Source organism: Melanostigma gelatinosum (assembly GCF_949748355.1).
Source record: "Melanostigma gelatinosum genome assembly, chromosome: 4".
Classification (NCBI taxonomy): Eukaryota; Metazoa; Chordata; class Actinopteri; order Perciformes; family Zoarcidae; genus Melanostigma; species Melanostigma gelatinosum.
The window spans coordinates 22,295,550-22,319,463 of NC_136637.1; the positions used below are offsets into that span (position 1 = coordinate 22,295,550).

A 23,914-nucleotide genomic window follows, 5' to 3' on the forward strand; every position below is an offset into this window, starting at 1 on the left:
ATGTAGACTCAAAAAGTCATGAAGTGCTGAAGTAGTGTGCACATAATTATTGTTTAATTAAAGTTGATGAAGCTTGTCACAGTTGATCTTGATGATTCGTTCATTAAATGTTTATTAAATCTCTTTGTGACTAAAATACCAAGTGCTTTTAGGAGCCGTCTCTCGTCTCCTCGTTCTCTGTCTCCCGGAGAGGACGTGGGGGACCTCCAGTGCATTCTGGGATTCGTCAAAATATACGCACATGACACACATACAATATTTCATCAACAGGAAAACCTCATCTTTCACGCAATTGCATCATATCCTACTGAAATTCCTTGGATCCTTGATATTACCTCTGACTCGACAATCACAGATATCCATGTTTGTTCACATATTAGTCTCGTGCCTGTGTTTAGCCAACAGCACATCTGTCTTCAGCACTTTCACCACGATTGTGCTGACAGCATTCTTTACCTCGGTTTCCAGGGGCCGGCTCGCTCTCCTCTGTGGGAGCAGCCGAGCTCTCAGCCCCTCGGCTCCTGGCCTACTTCTGAATCAATGTTTGACAAAGGGCGAGTCTCTCCCTGAGCAAAAGACGGGGAATTAGAGAGGCTCCTGCATAGCGAGAGGGCCTTACGTAAAGCTAGAGGGTGCCGATTCCACATTCCCTGTCACAGACAAATAGCCAATCCAAGCTCATATTTCCCAGCCCTTAATAAGGAAAATAAACCTGCTTACCAGCCGCGTTTATCCTCGTCTAAGGTCGCAGTGTTAGGATCAACAAACTGCGGTTAGAGAGAGGGGTGAGGAAAGGGCTGGCAATTATTAGTTTGTCTATATTTGAGTAGAGTGACGAGCTGCTATTCTGCTGTTAATGTGGACTTGATATTAGAATCCTGCACTGAAGAGCTATTTCAGTTAAAAGTGAGAGGTGAGAAGTGACTATTGTGATTTGTGCTCTATAGGAAACAATGGACAAAGACAAATTATGATACAACTTTTCAACAATGACACATTTCCCTTGGTGTTTACTGCAGTAAAGAGTTTAACTCCACCTACTGCACATAAGGCAGGATTTTCTATGCCGTCTCAGTGCACGGTAACATGAATTGTCTCTCTGTAATTTCTGTATTTTCCAATTTACAATAGAATTTGTGAATGTCGAACTATTTTTTAACATTTGTAATTATATATATAAAAAAAGGATTCTTTGAGATTCAAACTTTTGGGCTCTCACACAAATAGAATGGTGCTGAACGATTCATAATGGAAATAAATATGATTTCCCCCCCCCCATTATTATGCCTGCCATTTCAACAGTCAACAATTACCTCAACACCTGATTCCCAACTGACATTCAAGGGGTTTGTACAAGAGATCACAAAAAGAAGAAGATAATTCTTCTCCGACAATTTGTAGCCTCCGATAATTGCACATAATGTCACGTAATTGTAGAAAAAGTCAAAACAACACGCAGCCCACGCAGCATTATGTGCACCGGCCCTGACATAAAAAGTGCTTTTTTGCTAAGTTGTGAGTCATTTCCTTCAATGTCAAAATGGTAAACAGCACAATTTCCAGCTACCCTGCTGAGTAGCTGTCACTCCGCCTCAACTGGTGATATATTAAAATGCTTCTTAAATTAGCATTACCTGAGACATAAACCGCACAGGAAGTGACTGTGGGCTTCAGCTGCAGACATTAATTAGAGCAAATACGTGTCATATTCGGACATATTATGTGTAATATATTTCTACAACCGCAGCCAAGTGTAACATTGACCCCTTGTTAGGTCCATGGACACATTTCCACTCCCACACAGGCATTAAAGCCAACATCTTACACGATTTGTGTCGTGCCGGGCTTTTTAATGGTGCCAGGGACTAGTGCTCATTCAATAATATACTAAGTGGACAATGCTGTGAACCAGTGTCATTTCCCAACCTTTATTAGTGTTACAACCACACAGAGGAACATGTACAATGCAATTTTCCTACCTGAGTTTCTCATCTTTGAATCACATGGAAAGATTTGGCTTCTCTAACACATACGGTGAAATGAGCTCTCTCTACTCTGCAGCGCTTGGAGAAAAAGCAGAACAATAAGCAAATCAATTCCCCCAGAAAACAATTCACCAATTGTACCCTTCAAGGTGCTGTGGACTTACTTATAACCTGAGTCAAAAGTAGATTTTGTCCATGGCAAAATAATTAAACCTGTTTTTTTTTTCTTCAAATAGTACCAAAAACACAAACCATTAAAAAGCAACTGGCATTTTGACAAAAAATCTCACATTTATTTTATTTGTTATACAAGTGTTGAACTTTACATCAGTCTTAAGTGATGAGCCCCTTGGTAACATGTTTACATAAAAAAAACATGAGCTACAGTACAGCATGTATACCAGTGCTGGAAAATATTCACACATTTCCCATTTCTTTTTTTGGAAAGATTTTAATAAATAAAATGTCCAAACCCAGGCGGAATAACTACATTTATGATAGAAACTCTATTGTCAAAAGTCCTTGCCCATCACTCTGCCACGACTGTTCAAAAGATCTGTTTCATTCATAATTACACAAAAAAAAATGTGCAATGCATAAATCACTTTAACTGGGTTTTTGCATTCCCATTCTACCGAAGTCAATGCCACTTTGGCAAAATCATATAGACATGTTCCAATGGGCGATCAATGGAACTCGGGAAGCAAAAAAAACACTGTTCACGAGTGGAAAAAAAGTGATAATGCATCTTTGTAATTTGTTGAATCCTCCTTTCTTTTCATAAGCCTTTACATTCAAACATACTACCATGAATGAAGTGTTGGAACCATAAACACACTGTATAACACATGTGCAACTTCTACACAATAGTTTCTCAAACGTTAAATTTTGCAATTAAAAGGTTTCTTCATATTAACGTTTTTTTCCATGATTTTTTTTATTTTACACTAGCAATACAACAAAATATATATTTTAGCCATTTTCCTTGACAACAGTTCAATGTACAGTTGAGAAAATATAAGGCCAGGGGCTTGATTGCTAGTGGTTATACAATCCAAACTTCAAGGTGACGGAGAGCGACGCTGGGCAACCAGGGCCTTATATTCCTTTTCTGACAGTCTGATCGGGAACATTTTACAAACAGAGTCCACATCCTGGTCCAGGGCTGTTGTTTTGTTTACAATAATAACAAAAAAAAAAACAGGCTTCAACAAGGATGTTGGGAAGTGTATGTACAACCTTTTGACCGGGAAATTGCTGATATGATGGAGCCAGTAATGCTTTTTTTTTTTTTTTTTTGTCTTTTATTTTATTTTCGTACCTTAAATTTTTCTCAATTTTTAAACAGCAGCAGCACATTTAAATACATAGTTGGCTTGTCTCTTAAAATTGAAATTTGACTCTGCATTTATGTACAGTCTCATTAAAACGTTGCACTGCCATCGCTGTGCATCAAGACTGTTGGTCTGCAGGGAAAGGGAGGAAGAGTGGCATGTCTGGGGGGGGGGGAAGGAGATTGCAATGCAGCTGGAGGAGGAGGGTTTGTAAATGACTAGTGTGTATGACGGGGCCTCTCTTCAAAAATAAAACAATCACTTCCCTTCCTTTCACTGGTGTGTCCTTCACGAGGTCAGGGCTCCAAAAGGGGAGGAAGAGGTTTGGGGATGATTTAAATAGCCTACATTTAAAGGCTGGTCACCAACTGCATCTGTCCTTCCCGTACATCGCCTTCAGGGACGCAGCCATCTTCAGTGATAGGAATAATGTAACCATCACTGCCCCCTCGGCCTATCTGGTAATAGGCTTGGAGCTGGTGGCCAGCCCCTAGGTTAGGCATGCTCTTGTAGTAAACGTCCTCAGTCTCACTCCCCTTGCAGGGGGACAGGTCCTCCTCCACCACGTCGGGGCTGCTCTCGGGGTTTGGAGAGTCCCTCAGATTAGGCATACTAGTGTACAAGGAGTCTCTGTTTGGGGACTGCAGACTATCGTCGGGGTTGGTGGGTGTCAGCTGGCTGACAAAGGTTTCAACTCCCCCATCGGTCCTCACCTTCTTCTGGGGTGCGTACAGAAGCGAGTGAGTCCGCTGGGGGATGAGCGGCGCCTCCAACTCCTGCTGATGGTGCAGCTCAAGACCCACCGTGTCGCCCACGTGCACCAAAGACGAAGCGTCGGCTACGATCGCGTCGTCTTCGCTGCTGCTGCCGCTGCTGACCACCACCGTCACCTTGGGCGGAGCCCGCTCCGTGTGGTGGTGATGGTGGTACTGCGGGGGCTGCTGCTGGTGGGGTGGATGATGTAAACTGTGGTGGTGCTGCTGCTGCTGTTGTTGCTGTTGGTGTTGCTGATGGTGGCTTTTGTTACAGGCACGCAGGTTGTTGTGTACTAGCTCAGAGATGATCATTTTCTCAAAGGCAGCATCGTCCAGACTGAGGCCGCAGTCTACTACCTGCACGCTGTTGCCAAAATCCCCATTGCGGAGTGAGTAGCTATTGTTAAAGTTACCATTTAGCGGTAGAGTATCCATTGCACTTGTATCCCTCACCACATTGTTCAGTGTGTGCCCTGGAAAGAGGGGGACATGTGGAGGATGTCACATTAGTCAACAGCAATACTCATTATATAAAGGAGCAAAAGTGAGTTTAATGCTGTTTAGGATGCAGTTTCACATAGAAAGTCAAATCAAATTAAGCCATGCTGTAAATCCGTTAGTTAGGCACAATTCTTAATAGTCGCATATACATATAGGCATATATGCATCAACATATATACATATACGTATACATATATAGACAGATATATGTGCATGCATTGTTTGCAAAGAGAAATCATTTTACTTTCTCACATGTACATTTTGACTGCCCCTTATTAAAAATTGCTTCATAATAAGCAGAGCATTGTGCGTTTTAGTCTGCCACAAAAGTGACAAAGCAACGAAAAAGATCCCAAACAACATTAAGACACATACAATCACCATCACAACACACCGGGCAAGAGTAGATGTCCACAAAGTATGAAGCCACAAACGGGCAAGCTACAACACTGAACAGGTTGTCTAGCAACGAATAGGTTTGATGTGCCGAGGGAAAGAAAAAAACAAAACAGAGAGATGGGAAAAGATGACATAGACAGAGAAGGGGAAGTAGTCATGTATCAACATGGGACAGCCATCTTTGTTCTCACTACAAGGGGAGCCCACAAGCAGCACTCCACCATCACCACACACAGCAGGTGAAAAGACTCACTTTAGACAACTCACATCATGTCTGTCTGCTCAGGCTATCTGGTCTAAGAGCAGCTGATGTACAAAAGAAAGTAAAATGATTTATTGGAACATGAAGAAGAATCACTCAAAAGAACAACAAAACGTAAAGTAAAAGATTAACTGCAAATTAGCAAGAGCAAGGGTTCAGCAAATAAAACAAACAAGCATTAAATAGCTTTTGTGAATTAGCCAACAGCTACTTTTTGTTTTTTGAAGAATTCTTTTCAAACATTTTCTTTTTGTTTTTTTGCTTGTGTTGGAACACTTTCTGTCCATTAGTTGGCAGCTTGTGTACCCAAAGCTGGCAAAGGTCAGAGCTTGCCCGCAGCCCGGCACTTGGCATCCGTCACAGTGACAGTTCCCAGTGGTCACTCGCAGAACAGCTCAAGAATAACACAGCCGCTGCACAGGTCATGTGAGGAATTTCTCAACGCATGGAGGTCATGGAAAACAGCCGAAATAAGGATAAATATTAGCTCCGCCGTGATTGAGAGAGGAGATAAAGGGAAAAATGTGCTCTGCTATGGCTAACGTGCCTCCTTGAAGAACACAGATGTAAAAAATGAAGATGAAGACTAATAGGATATTTTATATAGGGGAGTGATTGTGATTGTAAGAGACATGTTAAAAGTGCAGCTTTCACAGAGCCGATTGGAAATTAAGAGAAATGACAAGAAAGCTGCGGGGGAAAAAGGGAGAATAAGGAAAAAAGAAACAGCTGCTGCCATGACATCCATGTGTTTGTGCCAGGAGGCAGTTTAGTGTCCAGACAGGTGCTGCCTGGAAAGGTGTGAGGGGAATACTACTGGACACAGAGCGCTGAATGCCACAGGACAGAGGACAGACATTTTGGGAGGAAAGAAATGAAAGAAAAGAAAATGAAAAAAATGCTTCTTTCTGCTGGAAAAAAAGCGACACATTTTTGGTCGGATAAAATCACAAATTAAGCAGAAGAGAGAGAGAGAGAGAGAGAGAGAGAGAGAGAGAGAGAGAGAGAGAGAGAGAGAGAGAGAGAGAGAGAGAGAGAGAGAGAGAGAGAGAGAGAGAGAGAGAGAGAGAGCGAGAGAGAGAGAGAGAGAGAGAGAGAGAGAAGCAGAGTTTTTTTTGGGCATTTGCGATAAAGCTGTCGGATCTGGAAGATTTCTTCAAATGACGAGATAAATCTCGTTATTTCTTCTCAGATTAGAGTAGAATTTGGATGGATAAGTTTGTGAACCACTTGCTCACTGAGTGTGTGTTAATGGCCTAAAGTAAACCAAGTGATTGTGCCGGGGTTTTGCTTGTTTTTAATAAGCATGCGGAAAAAAGAAATTTACATTTGATAGGCAAAGTTAAGTTTTACTCCCATACTTGTCTCTCTGAAGGTCACTAGAGGGGAAGCACAGGGGAAAAGCACAAAACATGACAAAAGATGCCATTTCAGTATCAAAATAGAATAACACACATCATCACAGCAGTGTTAACAGTGATATGCTTAAATGCCATGTGCAATTGAGATATAGTGACTTTGTTTTTTCGTATGTCAGCTGTTACCAAATATATCTATACACAGACAACGTAATGCCAATGTTGCATTGAGTGGATCTGCATTAAGCCGCATTGAGTTTGATTGCACTGTAAAACGTTTTAATGGGAAAGCTCCCTCTAAAAACACACAAAAAATAACAGAGCACCTGACAAATTCAGGAGCATAAATCTTAATAATCATGCAGTTTATACTACAGCTTCAGGTCAACACCACTGTTTACATTATCTCAAGGCAGAGCATGTAGTATCTCTTCCCCATCTTAATCATTATGTCCCGCTCAGTTTGGATAAGAGAAATATGAGAACACAGAGGGTGGGTCGAGACGAGCCACGCAAATCTCCGTTCTACATGAAAACATGTGCGCACAGTGTGTACTGTATCGAGTATTTGGGAGACAATGATTCAGAAGGAAAGACGATACTGCAGAACATCCTGCTTTTCATTTGGCCTCTGTATACTCAACTGACGAGACAAAGAGGAAGAGAAACAAAGGAGGCAAAGAGAGAAGAAGAGCCTGAATGCAGGTGAAAGTATTAAGTAAGCACACCTGGCGCGTTAAACACTGGAGCCGTGGGGTTGTTACACACGACTGTCTCGGCCAGTAAGGTGTTATAAGGGTTGTTAGTGCCTTGTGGTCGAAGAAGAGGATTTGTTAGTAGATAATTCCCGGTCATTCCTGGAGTGGCAAGACAGAAGAGGAGTTAAGTGTGGCGCAGTCAGCCGACAGTGATTGAAAGCTTCATGGAGAAAAAAAAACGAAGAAATTTTGTTGAAATTTTTTTTGGGAAGTCTCCAGGGATGTTTTTAATGACAGGGAAGTGCTTCCAGGAGATAGAGACCTCCTTTAGTGCACCGACACTCCAGGGTAACTAGGCTGCTACACCCCGGAGTGATCAATATCCAACCTTAACATTAACATCTCCAGGAAACGGTACTGTTGGAGGGGCAAAAAAAAAAAAAAAGCCCTACGTCTATATTGTTAGTTGTATCGGGGAGTCAAAACGTGCTTCAAGGCCCTGGGTGTCATGTTTTCCTTGTGTGAAGTGGTAGCAAATCAAGAAAGCGAAGGCAAAGAGCGGCAGCGACAGGAGTCGGTGGAGGGCAGAGGAGGGGAAGTTAAACCACCTCGGTGTAAAGCCTCTCTTCCTTTGCATGCTTGGAAAGCCATTTCAGAGGCCGCAGAAAGCCTAACATCACACTAAGCACTCCAGGTCAGTCAGAGTTGAACATCATCTTCTCATCATCATGTTTGTGCTCAAGCTAAATAATAAATGGCAGTTTTTTTTTCCCCCTCCCTCCCTCATAAATCCCCCCCGTAAAGTAACAGAGGTCACCTTACATGCCAGGCAACAAATGGCCTCTCTCTGCGCGTTAACATTTCCCTGAAATAAAAGTTGGTTTTGTTTCATCGCCTTTTTTAAGTTTTGTCGATGTTTCCCCCGAGCCTGGTGATCAACTTTAGACAGCGAGCACTGAAATAAAAAAAAAAAAACGCTCCTCCAGTCTTGCCCCAATTTGAGACTGACGTTAGCAGCCAGGATGACAGAGCGCAGAGTATTTGAGGACGGATTTTCGTAATCCTTCGTTGGCAGAACCCGGAGACTAGACTTTTTTCCGACCGAACTGCTCTTGTCTTTTCAAACTGAAGGCATTTATTACGATTAGGATCCTACACTGCGGTGCGAGATCATTGGAACTTGAAGGAGGTATTTTTACGCTGGATGATGGAATGTGTGCATAGGTGTGCATGTGGAGAGACATGAGGTGTGAACTGACCTTGGTTAAGGGTGGAGGTGCTGTTGATGTCACCTGAGATAAAGGAGGACTCGGATTGCTTTCTTACGGTGTCATTCCACATTCTCCTGATACGACTCTGTCAGGTCAACAAGGGACAGTCATTAGGACTTTAAACAAGCCCGATCACCTTTCAGATCAACTTCCACTGATTCGCTATGTACATACTACTGACTTTACCACTCCTCACATGCATACTACTATGCAGTGAGGCAAGGGCAGCACTAATGCTCACTTTCTCTGTGTGTCTTTCAAAATCACTTTTCCTGTCGTTTTCTCTCCCCGCAGTAGAATGTGCCTGCAATGCTCTTCATACTATTTCCCATGCACATGACGTTAGTGAGGAAAAAAGATAAAAGCAAGTGCTAAAGGGGGCAGAACAGAAGAAAGGTACTCATGCAGTACAGCAGATGCTGATTGTATAATGTGGCATCATGTTTGTGTCACTCGATCTACCTCTGAAGCTAAAGTGCACGATGCTAATGATGACAGGACATTCTCATGAGCAATTGTTTAAACTTTGGGGTTTATAAATGTAAATGAGCTGTATGGTGACAGCGTGTGTGTGTGTGTGTGCAGGAAACACTGTGCTCTTCTATGTTGTGACACCCGGCGAGTCTTTGACAGTATGAAGCTGGTGGTCTACCTGTGTACCAGAAGAGTAGCGTGCGCTGGTCCGTGTGGTGGAAGTCTTTGCAGAACCGTGTGAGCTCTCGGTCGGCAGCCCTCCGCAGCAGTACGTGTGGCGGAAGCACTTGCTGTACTCTTTGCGGACCTGCGTGAGCAAACAGCCGAGTGTTTACCTCCGGTACGTTGTTGACTTTACATATGACTGAGCCAAGATCTTGAAGCCAGCGGCGTTTGTTCTTTATATCAGCATGTGGTGCTCTGGGTATTCTGCATGCTGGTGCAAAAGGTCTGTTCAAATTCAGGAACGTTTCACCTTGAAGGAGAAATCCCTTGCCTTTGAGCACTGCGGATGACGAGAAACTTACTTTTTTTTGGAGAAGGCAGTGGAAGATGAAGATGAACATTCCCTGGAAGGTGTTGAATATGGTGAAGAGGTATGCCATGACAATCGATGCCTCATTGATGAAGAAGAGACCGAAGGACCAGGTGAGACCCAGCAGACACAGCAAAGCGAAGGCCCCCATGACCCAGGATCTGAAGGACAGCAAAAACAAAAACAGCAAAAACAAAAGGAGAGGACGAATCCAGCGTGAGAGGCATTTCGTGATCTGACAGGATGATGAGTGGGATTTGCAATCACCATAACTATGAAAAACCAGGAAAAAAAGCTGTAAACCAGGTGAGAGGAAAACAATAAAATGACAAACAACACCTATGCCATCCTCACAAACTCCTTTCCCGACCGTCCCCACCCCTCCATCCACACACACACACACACACAGACACACACACACACACACACACACACTCTCAGCCCAAACTGGAATGCAGTCCCTGCCTTCAAAAAACAAGACAAGAAGGAAGCAAAACCGTAATCTGGTTTTCTGTAAATAACTTATGAGTCAGAACATACAGACCAGCATAATCAGCAAGCGCAGTGTGTTTCATTCGATACTTAATATTTATCTAGTGAGTGTGTTATCAGAGCTGGAGAACGAGGCAGATGTGGAAAGAGTTCAAGGAGAAAAAAAGGAGATTCAGACACCAGCAGCGGTCACAGGTCAGCGCTCAAACACAACAACAACAACAACAACAACAACAACAACACCACTGAATTTCAAGATGATGGACACGGTGAAAGTGAGCAGTCACAAGGACAGTGGATGAGTAGCTTTGAAGCTGCAGTTTGGAAGAGTATGAACCGGCGGAGGAAAGGAAAAGAAAGACAGAATAAACGGGGAGAGAGGATAAACTAGAAGCTGAAGACGAGGCTTCTGGGCAACATGTCCTTACTTGATAAACCGTTTATTATCTTCATAGCTAGAGAGCATGATAAGCAGGAAGAGAGAAACACAATTAGATCAGAGCGCACAACACGGTGCGTTCGTCGGCATTTGAGTACGATATCTTCAACTTTGATCCAAGGGAGACCACGGCAGGCAAAGCGTCTGACAGAGTTGTGTTTGCTGCTGTTCGTGATTCAATTACAAAAGCCAGAGCACATTGTCTGTGGTCGAATTTGCATTTATGCTATTGAATGCGTGGGTGGTGATGTGTGGGTGACATAAATTATCTGAGGTATATAGTAGAAGCTTACCCGGGCAAATCTGTATTATAGTAGCCGTCACAAACGCGATAATTACTGGTGTGGATCGCAGAACAGAGAGAGAGGAGAATGAGAGGAGAAGAGAAAGGACAGGGTGTGCGTTAACTTTGCCTTCTCATGCAACATGCAATGACACTGGTGCTAAACTGGCTTTCAGACCGAACTTCAGCACAAAAATACACAGGGAAGCAGCTGTTAATGTCTTTCCGCAGTGTAAGCATAAGAGAAATCATTTCATCCAAGTGCAAATGCACACCGTGTCGAGTGCTACCATGTTGAGCACATGTGTTCTGTTGTGGTTTGCTTGATAAGAGAGGAGTCGATCTCAAATAAACCCCGAAGTCTAAATAGGAACTTTTCTGACTGTTCTCCCAGATTGCACTTTTACCACAGTGCTTGTAATGTTGCACACAGTCATTAAGGAAAAGTGAAAAGTAACAAACACTGGATGAAAATAGCCACACTGCTGCTCCTACTCAGAGTGCTGGAAGAAATACAATTGTGCAGAATGACGTGGGGGCTTTTGCTACTGCGAGTGACAAAATCACATCACCCCAAATGGAAAAGGCCTTGATTTTCAGCTTGCATTAAAGAGCAATAAATATTGTTTTCACAGAAGTGCAAAAAACAAAGCAAAACAGTTGGTGCTTCAGAAAAACTTCCCGAAGCAGAACACGTCATAATTGCTGAAAGCCTGAGCTTGAAGGGGATAGTGGGGTGGTGGTGGTTGTGCAGCAAAGGATTTTTTTTCTGACGCTGAGATCTCAAAAAAATAAAAAGGTTTGACATGTTCCAGCGGCAAACACACATGGAAACTGTTCCACTGTACCCCGCCCTAGCAGAGCTGACAGCGCACAGTTAAGCTGCAGCCGTAGAGTGATGAGTGTGTGTCATGCCCGCGCAATTCTGTGGCTAGTGGCTCGAAAAAAAATACAACAAAAGGCTAAAGGATGACTCTGTGTGTCGTCATCGTGCCAAAAGTCTCATTACAAAACGCTGCAAATTTGACATCTCGAGAGTCAAAAATAATGCATTTCTCTGGTGGACCTTCTTATCGGGATAATTTCCGACGGAAAAAAAAAAACCGGTCGTACGGCAGTGGAATTCGTCTTGGAGGTGGGGAAGGTAAAGCATTTTTTCCATGAAATATTCTTCAGCACAAAAAAAAAAAAAGAATTGAAAAAAAATAAAATCATTACCGTAAAATAGACTTAGTTTTCCTGGGGCTGGTGCCGGAATAGCACCAGTGTTAAATTGCTGATAAGCAGGAGAATTGTGTGTGGGGGGGGGGGGGGGGGGGAGGGAGGGGGGGTTCAGCATTTGACCCTTTACTTACTTTATATTCTCCATTCGGCTGGAGTCTGGTTTCAGGGTGGTAGAGTGCTTCACCATTTTGTACATCGTGATGACCAGGAAGATGAGATTGACCTGTCGAAACAGAGTAATGACAGTGTTAATACATCAAGATGTATGACGCAAGATTTAGCAGGCACAGAGAAAAAAAAAACCTGTTAATTTGTCTGTAAGCATGAAAAGAGGAGCGCCTTCAAACCTCTGCATGTCCACAGACTAATCCAATAAACATCTATCGTTCCAGCCGGGCTCAGACGGGGCCGACTGGCGCCAAATTTAGTGTCATTCTATATCAATAAGAGCATGGAAATGCATTAAAATCCATCACAGTAAAAAAAAGAAAAAATGAAACAGCCACACAGCAGCAGTCTGGCAAAGTCAGAAGGGAATGAAATGTAGCAGGAGAAATAAGAGACCCTCTTGTTGTACAAAACAACTGCATATCATTTTATGCACATAGTGAAATATTATAAGGTGAAACCAGCTACAAAAGGCTGGAGGGAACATGCTATATTTTGTTCGATTCTTGTGTGTGGACAGATGAAAAAAAGAGAGAAAGAAAGAGGGAGATGGAGCTTGCTTTCTTGTTTTAATGTATTAAATCTTAAGGGAGCCAGTGGCACATATCAGGTTGAGACAAGGATACGATGTGCTGTGCTTCAGAGCGCATTTATTCGGTACCTTAAAAATCAATACCGTGATTTAGAGACACAAAGGCTGGTCGGGCTAGCAAGGACCTGCTCCAAATAATTTACTTCAAAAACATTTATTTTGGGGCAAAGTAGTCCCTGACACAGCATGTACACGCACTCACAGCAGAGGAACCAGACTGTGTTTGTACTGCAAGCCAGGCATGGCATAAATAATGACAAGGAATATCGAAAGAAATGTAAGTGTGAATCAGAAACACCGAAAAATACAGCGGCTGCTATGTCAGAGGCACGCGCGCATACATTGGCAACAACCAAAGCTTTCTTTTTTTCCCAGGTGCGCGTTATAAACAGTGTATTTCCGTGTTATCTTGTTATCAGAAGAAAAAAAAAAGCAGATTGCCAGTGTGAGAGCATGAAATAAATGAATGACCTTTGTGTGCTGGACTCCGAGCATTCACTCTTGAACATAAATTGTCCGTGTTCTGGAGCACGCTGCTATCAAAAGACTGCCTGTGATCAATACATCAGCCCTCCATGCAATCAACTCACAGCGCTGCTCACAATAACCCAGGCAGTAAAAAGAGAAAGGGGGGGGGGGGGGGAAAGAACTCCTGAATTGTGAAACCTTTTAGATCACAGACAGCACTGCAACTGTGTTTTGTTTCGCAGCTATCAGCCATTATTTCCATCAGCCGCCTCCATGAGTCAGACAGTGGGGGAGGGGACGCCGGACAGGAGGGCGAGGACTTTTGAAAAACCCTTTCACACAGCCTAGAGTGGTGACATGGATCCAATGAGACAGAGGAGAGGGACACAGTGCTTTAAAGTAACACAGCAGCACGGCACATGCTCCCTCCCCCACCGACATGCTCTCGCAGCCCTTCCTGGGGGGATCCCCTTGCTGGAGCGAAGTTGCTTTGCTTCTATCCTTCACTCTGCCTCTGAATCATCACTGCAAGCCATGCAGAAGCACCTCGCCACACTGGGACTGAGGAGAAAGCTTTTCTTTTTTTTCCCTTCTTTTTTTTGGACTGAAGTGGACTGTGTGTGTGTGTACACACTGAACTCTAAATGAACTGCAGGGGATAAAATATTAAAGGTGCAGATGGAGCTGTCCGGATGATAAGAACTGCTCCCGACGTGTCATGATCTAAGAGGCCTTGTGTTGAAGCTATCTCAAGCATACTAATGGCTCCCCCCACCACTCATTACTTCCATGTTCCCCTTTCATGGAGCTAATACCCCCTGTGCCCAGAGACAGGGAAACCTCTGCCAAAGAACAAGAATCTAAATGCCTTCCACCAGCTTTTGTTTTCAGTCAGTATTCAGGGCCTGTTTCAGCCAGGAGCAAAAAAAAAACAAAAAAAAAAACAAACAGGAAAAATAAGAAAAAGGGGAGAAGAAACAAAAGGATGAGGAAAAAAAGCATGACCACCCGAGGTCAAAAACCAATGTTATTTGGGATCCAGACATGAGCCAAAGCAGCACTGTTTTCTCTCTTTTGCTCATGTGCCTTTTCTCCTCCTCTCCCTCATTGACAAGGACAAAGCCAATTTGTAGAGAAACCAGGGTCACGAATGGTGTAGACAAGCCTTGCTCCTGCATGCTCCCCTGAGATGCCCCTTTCCACAGTACTTTGTCTTTTCGAGTCAATTGTTGCACAGAATCAGAGGAGCACTGTGCGATGCCTGATGCCAGTGCGGCAAAAACCTCATTCCTGTCACACAGTAGCTCTGCTACAATACATTAGCTCCTCACGGGGTCATGATTCTATCTCTCCGGTCATCACCACCGGGATCCTGATCATCATTTCCACTGCAGACGCATTTTTCATTCAAATCATTATGGAAGCGACACACACGATTGGAAAAAGAAACGAGGGCCCAATTTAGGCAGAAGGCAACATATTCCTGTGTGGCTGACAGAGCATTTGCTGAGACAGGGAGAAAGATATGTTTGTTTCAATACGATGCTAGCTTTCTCTCAATTATAAGCTCACACATTCAACGCATGGTGCAGAGAGAGAAAAATCAATGGAAACAAAAGAGAAACAGCCATTTCAACATCAACTCACAGACATTCCAATCCAACAAAGACCCCCGCAGGTTCCGTGCAGTTCCTCCTCCATTTTTAAATGCGACATGGAATGGCAATGTCTCTTTTTTGACAAAACTGTGGAACGCAGTGCAGTGAGCAGATTCCCTTTTTTCATCTATTCTGTTCCAACACAGACAAAGAGCTGCACTATTTCTTCACTTTGAAAGCTGCTAGCGGTCTGCCGATGGTGCGCAGAGAGACTTGCTGGAATCTCTCCGCTATATATTTCCAGTGTCAGTTTGATGTTCAACAGAGGTCACTGCATCTGTAGATACAGTACCAACCATTATGCCGGATAATGAACACAGTGCTGAACAAATACCACCCGGCGGGACAAGTCTGCGGAGCTTCCTCTTCCCGTCATGTGCATGAGAGGAAAGCATTACATGGCGTGGTGGGCTGAGAGGATATATCTGAGGAATACCACCTGCTATTTCTTTTTTTTTTTTGCGCAGGGAGGGAAGACTCCCTGAGGTCTCATTCTTCTGAGCCTCTCTGATGGAGCGGGAGATAATAATGTCATGACCAGTAAATAATTGCATGGCTCAATGGGACATATGTCATGATGATATGCTATATGTCCTTCACCCCTGACGGTCCTTGACCAAAAAGAAATGTGCCTTTGCTTTTCTTTTTCTCCACCAACACTGACACCTGCTATTTACTGTCGGCAGAAAAACACACACGGACGCTGTTGCAGAGGAGGAACAAAAGGAGCTTCAGTATGGGCTGTAAAATGCACACCTTAAGGCCATTTTCTCATTTTCTGTTCTTCCTTCATATCATAAAAAGTCTAAATGGAAGACCGTTAGGTGATGCCTGTAATGTGAGACGTCATGGGAATTGTGGGGAAGCGAGGTTAAAGTGGACTAACAAATCCCGATCCTTGTCAGGCGGTAAGAGGCAGAGAGAATTGTCGGATGCTTCGAAATCTGTCTTTGGCGTAAAAAATGAACCTGTCATCACTGTGGAGCAAAAATCCTGCTGACTTTTCCTTCAGTTCAACCATCTCACTTCCTCTATCGCTCTCCGTCATCTCTTTCATCTCAAGCTCTCTGTCCCTTCCTCACTCTGTCAGTGGCAGTATTCAAAGAATAATAAAAGGGCTTACCATGATGATAACGGTGACAGGTCCTATAAAACTCCATATGAAGTGATTGTCCACATCTAGCCAGCACCTGTAATAAATAAGAAGCACACACTTTAACCTGGGGCAGTATACACTCCAAAAGAAACATCATCCTGTGGCCAGATATTAATGGGAAGAAATTCATTTTTTGGTTGCTTGGGCTGATGACATTGGACATCGAGTGTGAAATTTCGAGTCAATATTTAGCTTGGAGCGCTTTAACGCTCCTGTCACAATTAAAACACAAAGTAGCCCCTCTTGATAGCTGGGTCTTAGCCGAGGTTAATCTACGTAAAAGGCTTTTTCGGCACAGTGCTCTTCTCTTTAAGAGAGCATTTACAAACAAGAGGTCACAGGAGGGTCTTTAAGCAGAAAGGCATTAATGTAGCTGCGCCCCCCCCCTCCCCCCTCCCCCCGAAACCACAGTGTTGAGTCTGTCAGCCACTTTCAAATGACATAAAAAATTGAACAGCTGCCCATCCCTGGCAAAAGGAGCTCAAATGTTCCAGTAGCTCCGGGGGGATGCACGTAAAGCCCTGTCAGAAATGATGAGGAGATTTTTTATTTTTTTATTTTTTCAAAAGCTGCCACATACAGTCACAGCAGGTACGCCCGCACAGTGTAGCATCCAGCGTGTCTGCTCTGCATTTCCAAGGATTTGTTCAGAAAGCTGCACTTACGCTTTCTTGGTCCCGTAGCTCCTGTAGTCGATAGCTGCGGAGACACCGACAACAATGGCAGGGAAGAGGTAACCGGACACGTAGTAGTACTTTTTCCGTGAGTATTCGCTCTCAAAGACCTCCACCAGCATGAGGTACAGCTGGACCCCCTCAAGACACATCCAGGAGAAGGACGCCAGGAAGAAGAAGTGGAGGATCCCCGCAATGATGGCGCATCCAATCTGAGTGGGAACAATTAGCATAAACGACAATAAATATTAGAAGTAAAAACAAGAAAAATCGATAACGGTACGATAACAGTTGCTATGAAACGGGGGGATTTTTTTTTGAATAACTTGTAGTGCAAAAATGATTTAAACATGACAAGAGAAATCTCTATAGCACTTTTTTTTATTGAAAATTGTATATCATATACCCGGTCTTTTATTAAAACCCACTGAAAAGACACCGCTGCTGCCTCAGCCATTCAGTGAAATTGATGAAAAAAAAAAAGAATGAATATTCATTCACCACATGGGCTCTGACTATGCACAGGTTTAGCTTTCCATCAGCACGGCAGAGATTTAAACACCATTTGTATTGTAAGGGTAGAGTTAGTAGATTTAATCATAAAGCTCAGCTGCACGCAGGAAAAACGTTTCTGCTCTTCTAGAGAAAATGTATGTGGAAAAGAAAAAGATAAAAAATGTTATGGATGCAGGGTCAGCCATGACACGGTGGCTTTAAGTGAAAGAGGAAAAAAGATCTGTCAAGTGGAAGACATGGCCCCTTAATAATCTATATTAATGGCGCTGTCCCGCTCGCGTCATGTCGGGTACAAGCAGAGAAGGTTAGAAACAAACAATGCTTAACGCCTCATCCGTTTCACTCTGAAAGGGTCTTTTGTTTTGTTTTGGGGGGGGAAAGGAGATAAAGTGAGAAGAGAATGAATCAAACTCAAATCAATAGAGTGCAATCGTTCCAGCTTACCCTGGGTTCCGTCATATCGATGCCTATTAGGAATATTAACTCTGCGATGAAAAGATTAATACACAGGTTCTTGTGGATGGTGTTGCGATCACTCTGCAGGCCCCGGAAGAAGCAGAAGGTGAAGATGCTGATGGTGAGGCAGACGAGGGACACCACGATCCCAACTCGAGTGATGACAGTCAGCAGCAGCTCATGCACTCTGTCGTTAACCTGGAGGAAATAAAAGATAAAACGGCACATTTCTAACTATGTTTGGGAAAAGAAAGACTCCAACATGTGACCTAATTAGAATCACTAAGCTTCCTTTACGTATTCCATTGAATGTCACCTTAAAATGATCATTTGTGCTTGAAAAAAAAGAAATATATAAATCTTCTAGAACTGAGATCTAAGGGGACTAAAGATATATCGGAGGGGGCCACAAACAAAATGATGCTTATTATTCTTTTTACTTTCACCACTTTCTTTAAAAATCACTGATTCGCTGAACTGTTCACAGCTCATGTTTATATTGAGGTCATTATCTGGGATGGAGGGTGTTGGGAACCGCTTGGCGAGGGAACGTTACTTAAGTCTTGAATAAAGTAGGTCTGTAGGTTTCCCGAAGGACCTCTCTCTAAGGGTTAGGGTTTGTGAGGGTTTTCTACTTTTTAGGAAACGCCTCTAGTTCGCTGAGATGTAGAATGCAATGTGTGTTTTACAAAGCCTCTAGTGAAGAAGGCAGTATGCATGGGTCACCCTCTGAACCTCCATGTGGTTATTGTTATCTCGTAAGATTGCTATTTCAACCAAGAAACAAGGATGTTTGGGTTTGTTGTCGGTTTTCTTATGAAATAGGGAAAAAAAGTCTTAAATACTGCAGGTGAGTTTGAAAGAAAACATCAACAAATGGACGCGACATACTGAGACTTCACGGTGCGCCATGAGGATGGCAAAGTTGGTGAGATGGCTGCAGGAGCAGGTGGTGTGTGTTTTATTGGAGTCCAGGAGTTTGCAGCCTTGGGTGGACCAGTAGCCCATCATGCTCCTCTCAGAGTAATTCCAGAAGGAGCAATTGGAGTTGAAGTAGTGCTCCATCTGCAGATAACAAGAGATATGGTTAAGTGTCCAAATAATTGACTGCCTGCAATTGAAGTACATGTAGAAACACAGAGGCCATTTACCCCCTACTCATACAAAGTATTTTTCCCCGCACTGATATGGATGAGGATCTTTTCACTTCACAGCTCTTAAGAAGCAATTCATATGTTGTATATCATTTGGCACAAGCTTGCCAATTCAACCGAAGCATAGTCGAGGCCTTAATAACAAGAGAAGCATAATTGTTTGACGGCGTGTCTTTTGGAATTGCACAATTTCTCTGATAAAGAATGGAGTCACGCGCGGCCCTCTGGGAACTCTAGTGACAACTTTAAAAGACGAAAGATAATTGGTGCTCCAGTAATTTCATCCTAGATTGTACGGCTAATCTAGGAGTTAATTTCCCCCACTATAAAATAAATGGGTATCATTTATATCCCAATGTTGATTAAAGAATTCGTTTTCATTAAGAATTCACTTAAGTTCTAAAGACTCCTTTAATTTGGATGTTCAATGACTTAAATAAACTGCCGGCTGACCTAGCCAGACATTTACAATTCAAATTGTAGATCTCTGTCTCCTCTGGATGTTCCCTCCTGGTGTTTTTTAATATGACCTCTCCATTCACTCTACAGCAGGGAGACTCACGTCAATGTGCTCCAGGGTGAAAATCACCGGGTCATTGATGAATACACGGCTGGACTCCTTGTTGATTGAGGCAGCGATGATGTCAGAGTTGACGGCCACCGACACATTGCGGCCGTAAGCCTCGTTGGCCATCTTGATGGTGGCGTTTTCGGCGCTGAGGAACTGGCCCAGATTTTTGTAGAGCACAAAGACCAGCTTGGCGACTCCTGTAGAAAGTGTAGAAAGTCGGAGGATGGGGAAAAAAAAAAAAATGATCAAGCTTCCTGAACAATTTAGACAATGTATGAAGAAAAAAGCTGTGGTGACACAAAGAGGACTAAAAATACAAACACTCCCAATTTATTCCAATGTAATTCCATTAAAAATACTCAACAAAGGAACCGCAAGAATGAGTGAAAGATGAGTGAGCGATAAAGACGGAACGCTTTTAAAATCCTCTCTTTTTTCAGCCAAATCCACACGGCTTGGAGTTTTTGAGAGAAACTCCTTTGTTGAGCACCGACACTAATACAGACTCTTTACCTCGTCACAGAAACAAGAATAGGAGCTAAAGTCAAACACACATATTGCACTTCAATTGTTTTCTTTCTTTATTTCATTTTGGTATGTTTGAGAGAGCTTACCATTCCGACTGTGGAGCTTGACAGTGTTGGCAGACAGCTGGATTGAGACACCGCTTTTGCTGGATTGTGGAAATTTAAAATCCTGGACCTGGCCATCGGTGCTGAGTACATACACATCCAGGACTGCCAGGTGCAAAAAAAAAAAAGGCAGAGGATGGGTTGATGGTGAAAGGACGAGAACATTAGATATCGGTCACTAAGGGTATACGGACGAAACAGGAGAATATTGAAAGCTTTCTTCCTGATATTCCTACACAAGTCTTAGCACAGACCCAAGGGGCGTGGCAATGGCTCAAACGCTGGATCTACACAATGACAAAACGTCAAAGTGATCATTTCATCCTTGCGAGACTCTTACTAATGTGGATAAAACAGAACTGCAGAGAAAGAGCCGACGAAGGAGAAGCCTTCCTTATATGGTCTAAAAGCAGAAGAAAATGAGAGATGGAGGCTGTGGATAAACAATGTGCTTTTCGTGACTCCACAGCAGGCTAATGTTCACATTAATGTATAGAGTTACAAGGTCTAGACGCATACATTTACAAACTAAGCGTGCGCAATCAGAGAATCCAGTCTATTTAATTGTCTGATATTCATCACTTTGTCAGTAAGCGACTCGTTAAACCTAATATGCGTTGTTTTTCTTTTCCCCCGAGGTTTAAACGCTTATTATGAAAACAAAGTCCTTTTTTACGAGGCGGCCTTGTTTTCCTATCACAGGAGTTACCCTCGAAATGAATTGAAAGTAATCGGATTCAATGAGCTCGCATCAATCAAGAACTCTTTGTCATTTGCTTACCGCGAGCCCTTGTTTACTTACTTATATTGTCGGCAGGAACTTTGACAATGGCCGGTTCCATGAGGTTGTCGGCAAGGACAAAGGCGCCTTCCTCCAGAGTGTCGAGTAACATGGTGGCGGCGTGCGTTTGCTCCGTGCTGTTCATGTCTTGCCATGACTTCAAGGCCTCGGGACGCAGAAGGTTATCTACCGTGTCCACAATAGCCTGTGTCAAAGCAGACAAACACATACACAAAAACAAACAAAAACAAAAGCTACTTGAGTAAAATAAATAAATTAGTTTGCAAGCACAAGCACAGACATGCAGACACTGAAATGGATGAAAGGCTGAAGCATCACATCTGTGAGAATTCAAATGAATGTGATGGGAAAAAAAGAATCTAAAGTGACATTTAGTCGTTGGTTGTATATACACATATATATATATATATATATATATATATATAGATATATATGACAAGCTTAATTGGAGACAGTTACAGAATAAGAAAGACATCATTATTGTAATTTTATCGATTCAGTTTCATTTTCAAGGACGCTGCGTCGGGGCAGACACTGTGTCGGGTCTGTCCGAGAGCAGGATATTAAGAAATGGCCTGATTCAAGTCAAATTGCAAAAAGCTGTCCTCAATTAAAATCCCCTAATTGCAAAGCTAACATTTGACCTGCAGTCAACGTGTCCTCAAGTTCAAACATATAAGCGTGCAAAAAGTCATTCAGTCACTCTGCAAAAATCAGGAAGTGTGTGCAAAATAAAGCGTTTATGTGTAAAATGGTTGAATTGAATTGCATCCTTTGTGCAAACATTTTTCCAGCCTTTCTGCCACATGAACAGCTCAGGACAGACAGAGGATGAACTGGGCGTGGGATCCAGACGATGCCCAGTTTTCTTCAGGAAGTAATCAAATCAATGTGTCTAATCTGGTAATCAATGCCGTTGACGGCTGGTGGAAAGGTTGGGGGAGGGGGGGGAGGGGGGGGGGGGAGCAGCTATAGTGATGTTGCGTCAAGTATGGCAGATGTCAGATACTGCTGACTCGACGATCTCTGTCCCAAATCCTCTCATGCTGTCATTAGTCAAATAAATGCTGTCATTTACATCGACACAACCTCTCTAACACTGTGTTTCTGATGGCAAAAGACAAAAATCGACTTTGACATTACTACGTGACATTAAAAACCAAATGATGATGAGATGATTTTAGGGAGGTGGTGTAAGCACAAACATGTATATCTTCGCTTTTCCTCCATTCTTTTTATGAACGTACGGCTGTTGACTGGCTAATTAGCTCGATCCACTTTAACACCCTCCCGAAGGAGACATTTGGATCGAGGGGGGGGGGGTGACTTTGATGGCAGGTGGAGGACACTGATCCCCCGAATGGTTGAGGGATATATATGACCAAAATACTTTTGATGTACGGACCCAACCAGCATTCCAGGAAAGGAAGAAAGAAATGGTTTGACCTGACTAACTATTAGCCCTATTAACCAGATAGAGGGGGGGGGGGGGCTGCTTCTACAATATATCCTTGTTTGATGCAATATTCAGGAGGGTTGTTATATTGAATGTAGCTCTCGTATTAAAAACAAAAAAAATATAACAATGCAGAAAATCCTTCAGCAAATGAATGAGAGGCATGTGAGAACAGGTTGTTTGTTTGAGTTGTGGTGTTACGCATCCAGACGTGCAATCTTGAGCAAACACTGAGAAAACATACAATAGGGAGAAACAGAGCGAAAAAAAACGAAATACACTGTCGCTGTCAACGCATAGAGGGATGGGAAAGAACACAGAGACACCTCGGTAATTGGACATGACTTCTCGCTGACTTTAGGAAGCACTTTGTGTACGACTGTGTGTAAGGCAATTACTCAACAAAACAAAAAGCAGGAAGCACAGGGAGGAGGGAGTACATGACAGTGCAGAGGGTACATGCTGCTGAACTTGGACTGGCATATACAGTAGCACAGGAATGGAGGAGGGGACGGCAGCAAGCAGAGCGGGCAGAGGCATTGCTCCTGTACCTTCATGTACGCCCTGCATGTCCTTTCTCGTTTTTGAAGCTTTTTTTTTTTTTTTATTAGAAAAGAAAAAGAACAGATAAAAAATAGAGACACATACTTTGCACACGTTCATGAGCTTTGAGTAACGGCTTTGTGGAAACAAGGCCCTGACCGAGTGGTCGAGATACAAAGTTACTGCTGAATGACTTATCCAGTCGCTCCCCCATCTCACGTACCGCTGACCCACTTACCTGGAGGTCCAAGTGTAAAAAGTGCTTCAGCTCACCTTTATGACATGCTGTATTCCCCCCCCCCCCCCCCCAGAGACTGCTGACACATCATAATACGACAAATGTACAAACACTGCCGTTAACACAGATCTCTGATACATGCCAGTCTGAAATACCATAACTGCTATTTCTCAGCTATCCTGCACAAAGAGAATGAAAGGCAGGCTACATGTGACAACACACATCGACTACTTTTCACACCACTGCATTGTTTTGGGGCACACTGTAATCCATTCTGCTCTTCCATACAGTGTCTTAAGATGTGCAGGATTTTTACCTTGTTGAAGCTCCGTCCTGCAGAGTCCTTCTCGCTGGGTCTGAGCTCCTGCAGCTGAGCGTCCAGGATGTCCACCAGCTGCTCCATCAGGCGCACCGAGGAGCTGACGTCCCCGGCAAAGATGGGGCCTTTGGTGTGCTTGGCTAACTCGTTGGCCAAGTTGGCTGCATTTTCACCACTGCGGATCTGCGAGGGGGGGGGGACAGAGAGGGAAAAAAAACGTTCACAAGCATGCTAGGCGACAGACTTGGAGGGTTTCCGGAGTAAAAACAACAGGTGCACAAAGAGCTGCTTGCTAATACTAATTTATATATGTGTCTGTATGTGCTTTATTTCTGCTCGTTTGTCTGACATCATTTCTCTTGACCTATATCATTTTGCCAGTATGTTGACTGATGCATCTGCAATTTGAACACATTCTTCACCTTTGCACATTTAGAGTTTGTTTTCTGAAAACACACATAACAAAGATCTCATTTCCGGACCTCTTTTATAGCTGATAAA

General features: G+C 43.2%; 1 protein-coding gene across 1 annotated transcript in view; it reads right to left on the reverse strand.

The window, feature by feature from the left end:
• Positions 1–1,981: 1,981 nt before the first annotated feature.
• Positions 1,982–23,914, reverse strand: part of adgrl2a (adhesion G protein-coupled receptor L2a) — a gene marked incomplete at its 5' end in the record, with an annotated part of 71,092 nt that continues 49,159 nt past the window's right edge. The window contains 16 exons of the mRNA XM_079267601.1: positions 1,982–4,547; positions 6,598–6,615; positions 7,323–7,451; positions 8,552–8,648; positions 9,216–9,344; positions 9,565–9,733; positions 12,142–12,233; positions 16,020–16,086; positions 16,718–16,938; positions 17,687–17,896; positions 18,590–18,763; positions 19,415–19,620; positions 20,038–20,160; positions 20,858–21,041; positions 22,865–22,903; positions 23,411–23,596. Coding sequence (XP_079123727.1) covers positions 3,670–4,547; positions 6,598–6,615; positions 7,323–7,451; positions 8,552–8,648; positions 9,216–9,344; positions 9,565–9,733; positions 12,142–12,233; positions 16,020–16,086; positions 16,718–16,938; positions 17,687–17,896; positions 18,590–18,763; positions 19,415–19,620; positions 20,038–20,160; positions 20,858–21,041; positions 22,865–22,903; positions 23,411–23,596 — 2,922 coding nt within the window. The 3' untranslated portion in view covers positions 1,982–3,669. The remainder of the gene's footprint in view (positions 4,548–6,597; positions 6,616–7,322; positions 7,452–8,551; positions 8,649–9,215; positions 9,345–9,564; positions 9,734–12,141; positions 12,234–16,019; positions 16,087–16,717; positions 16,939–17,686; positions 17,897–18,589; positions 18,764–19,414; positions 19,621–20,037; positions 20,161–20,857; positions 21,042–22,864; positions 22,904–23,410; positions 23,597–23,914) is intronic.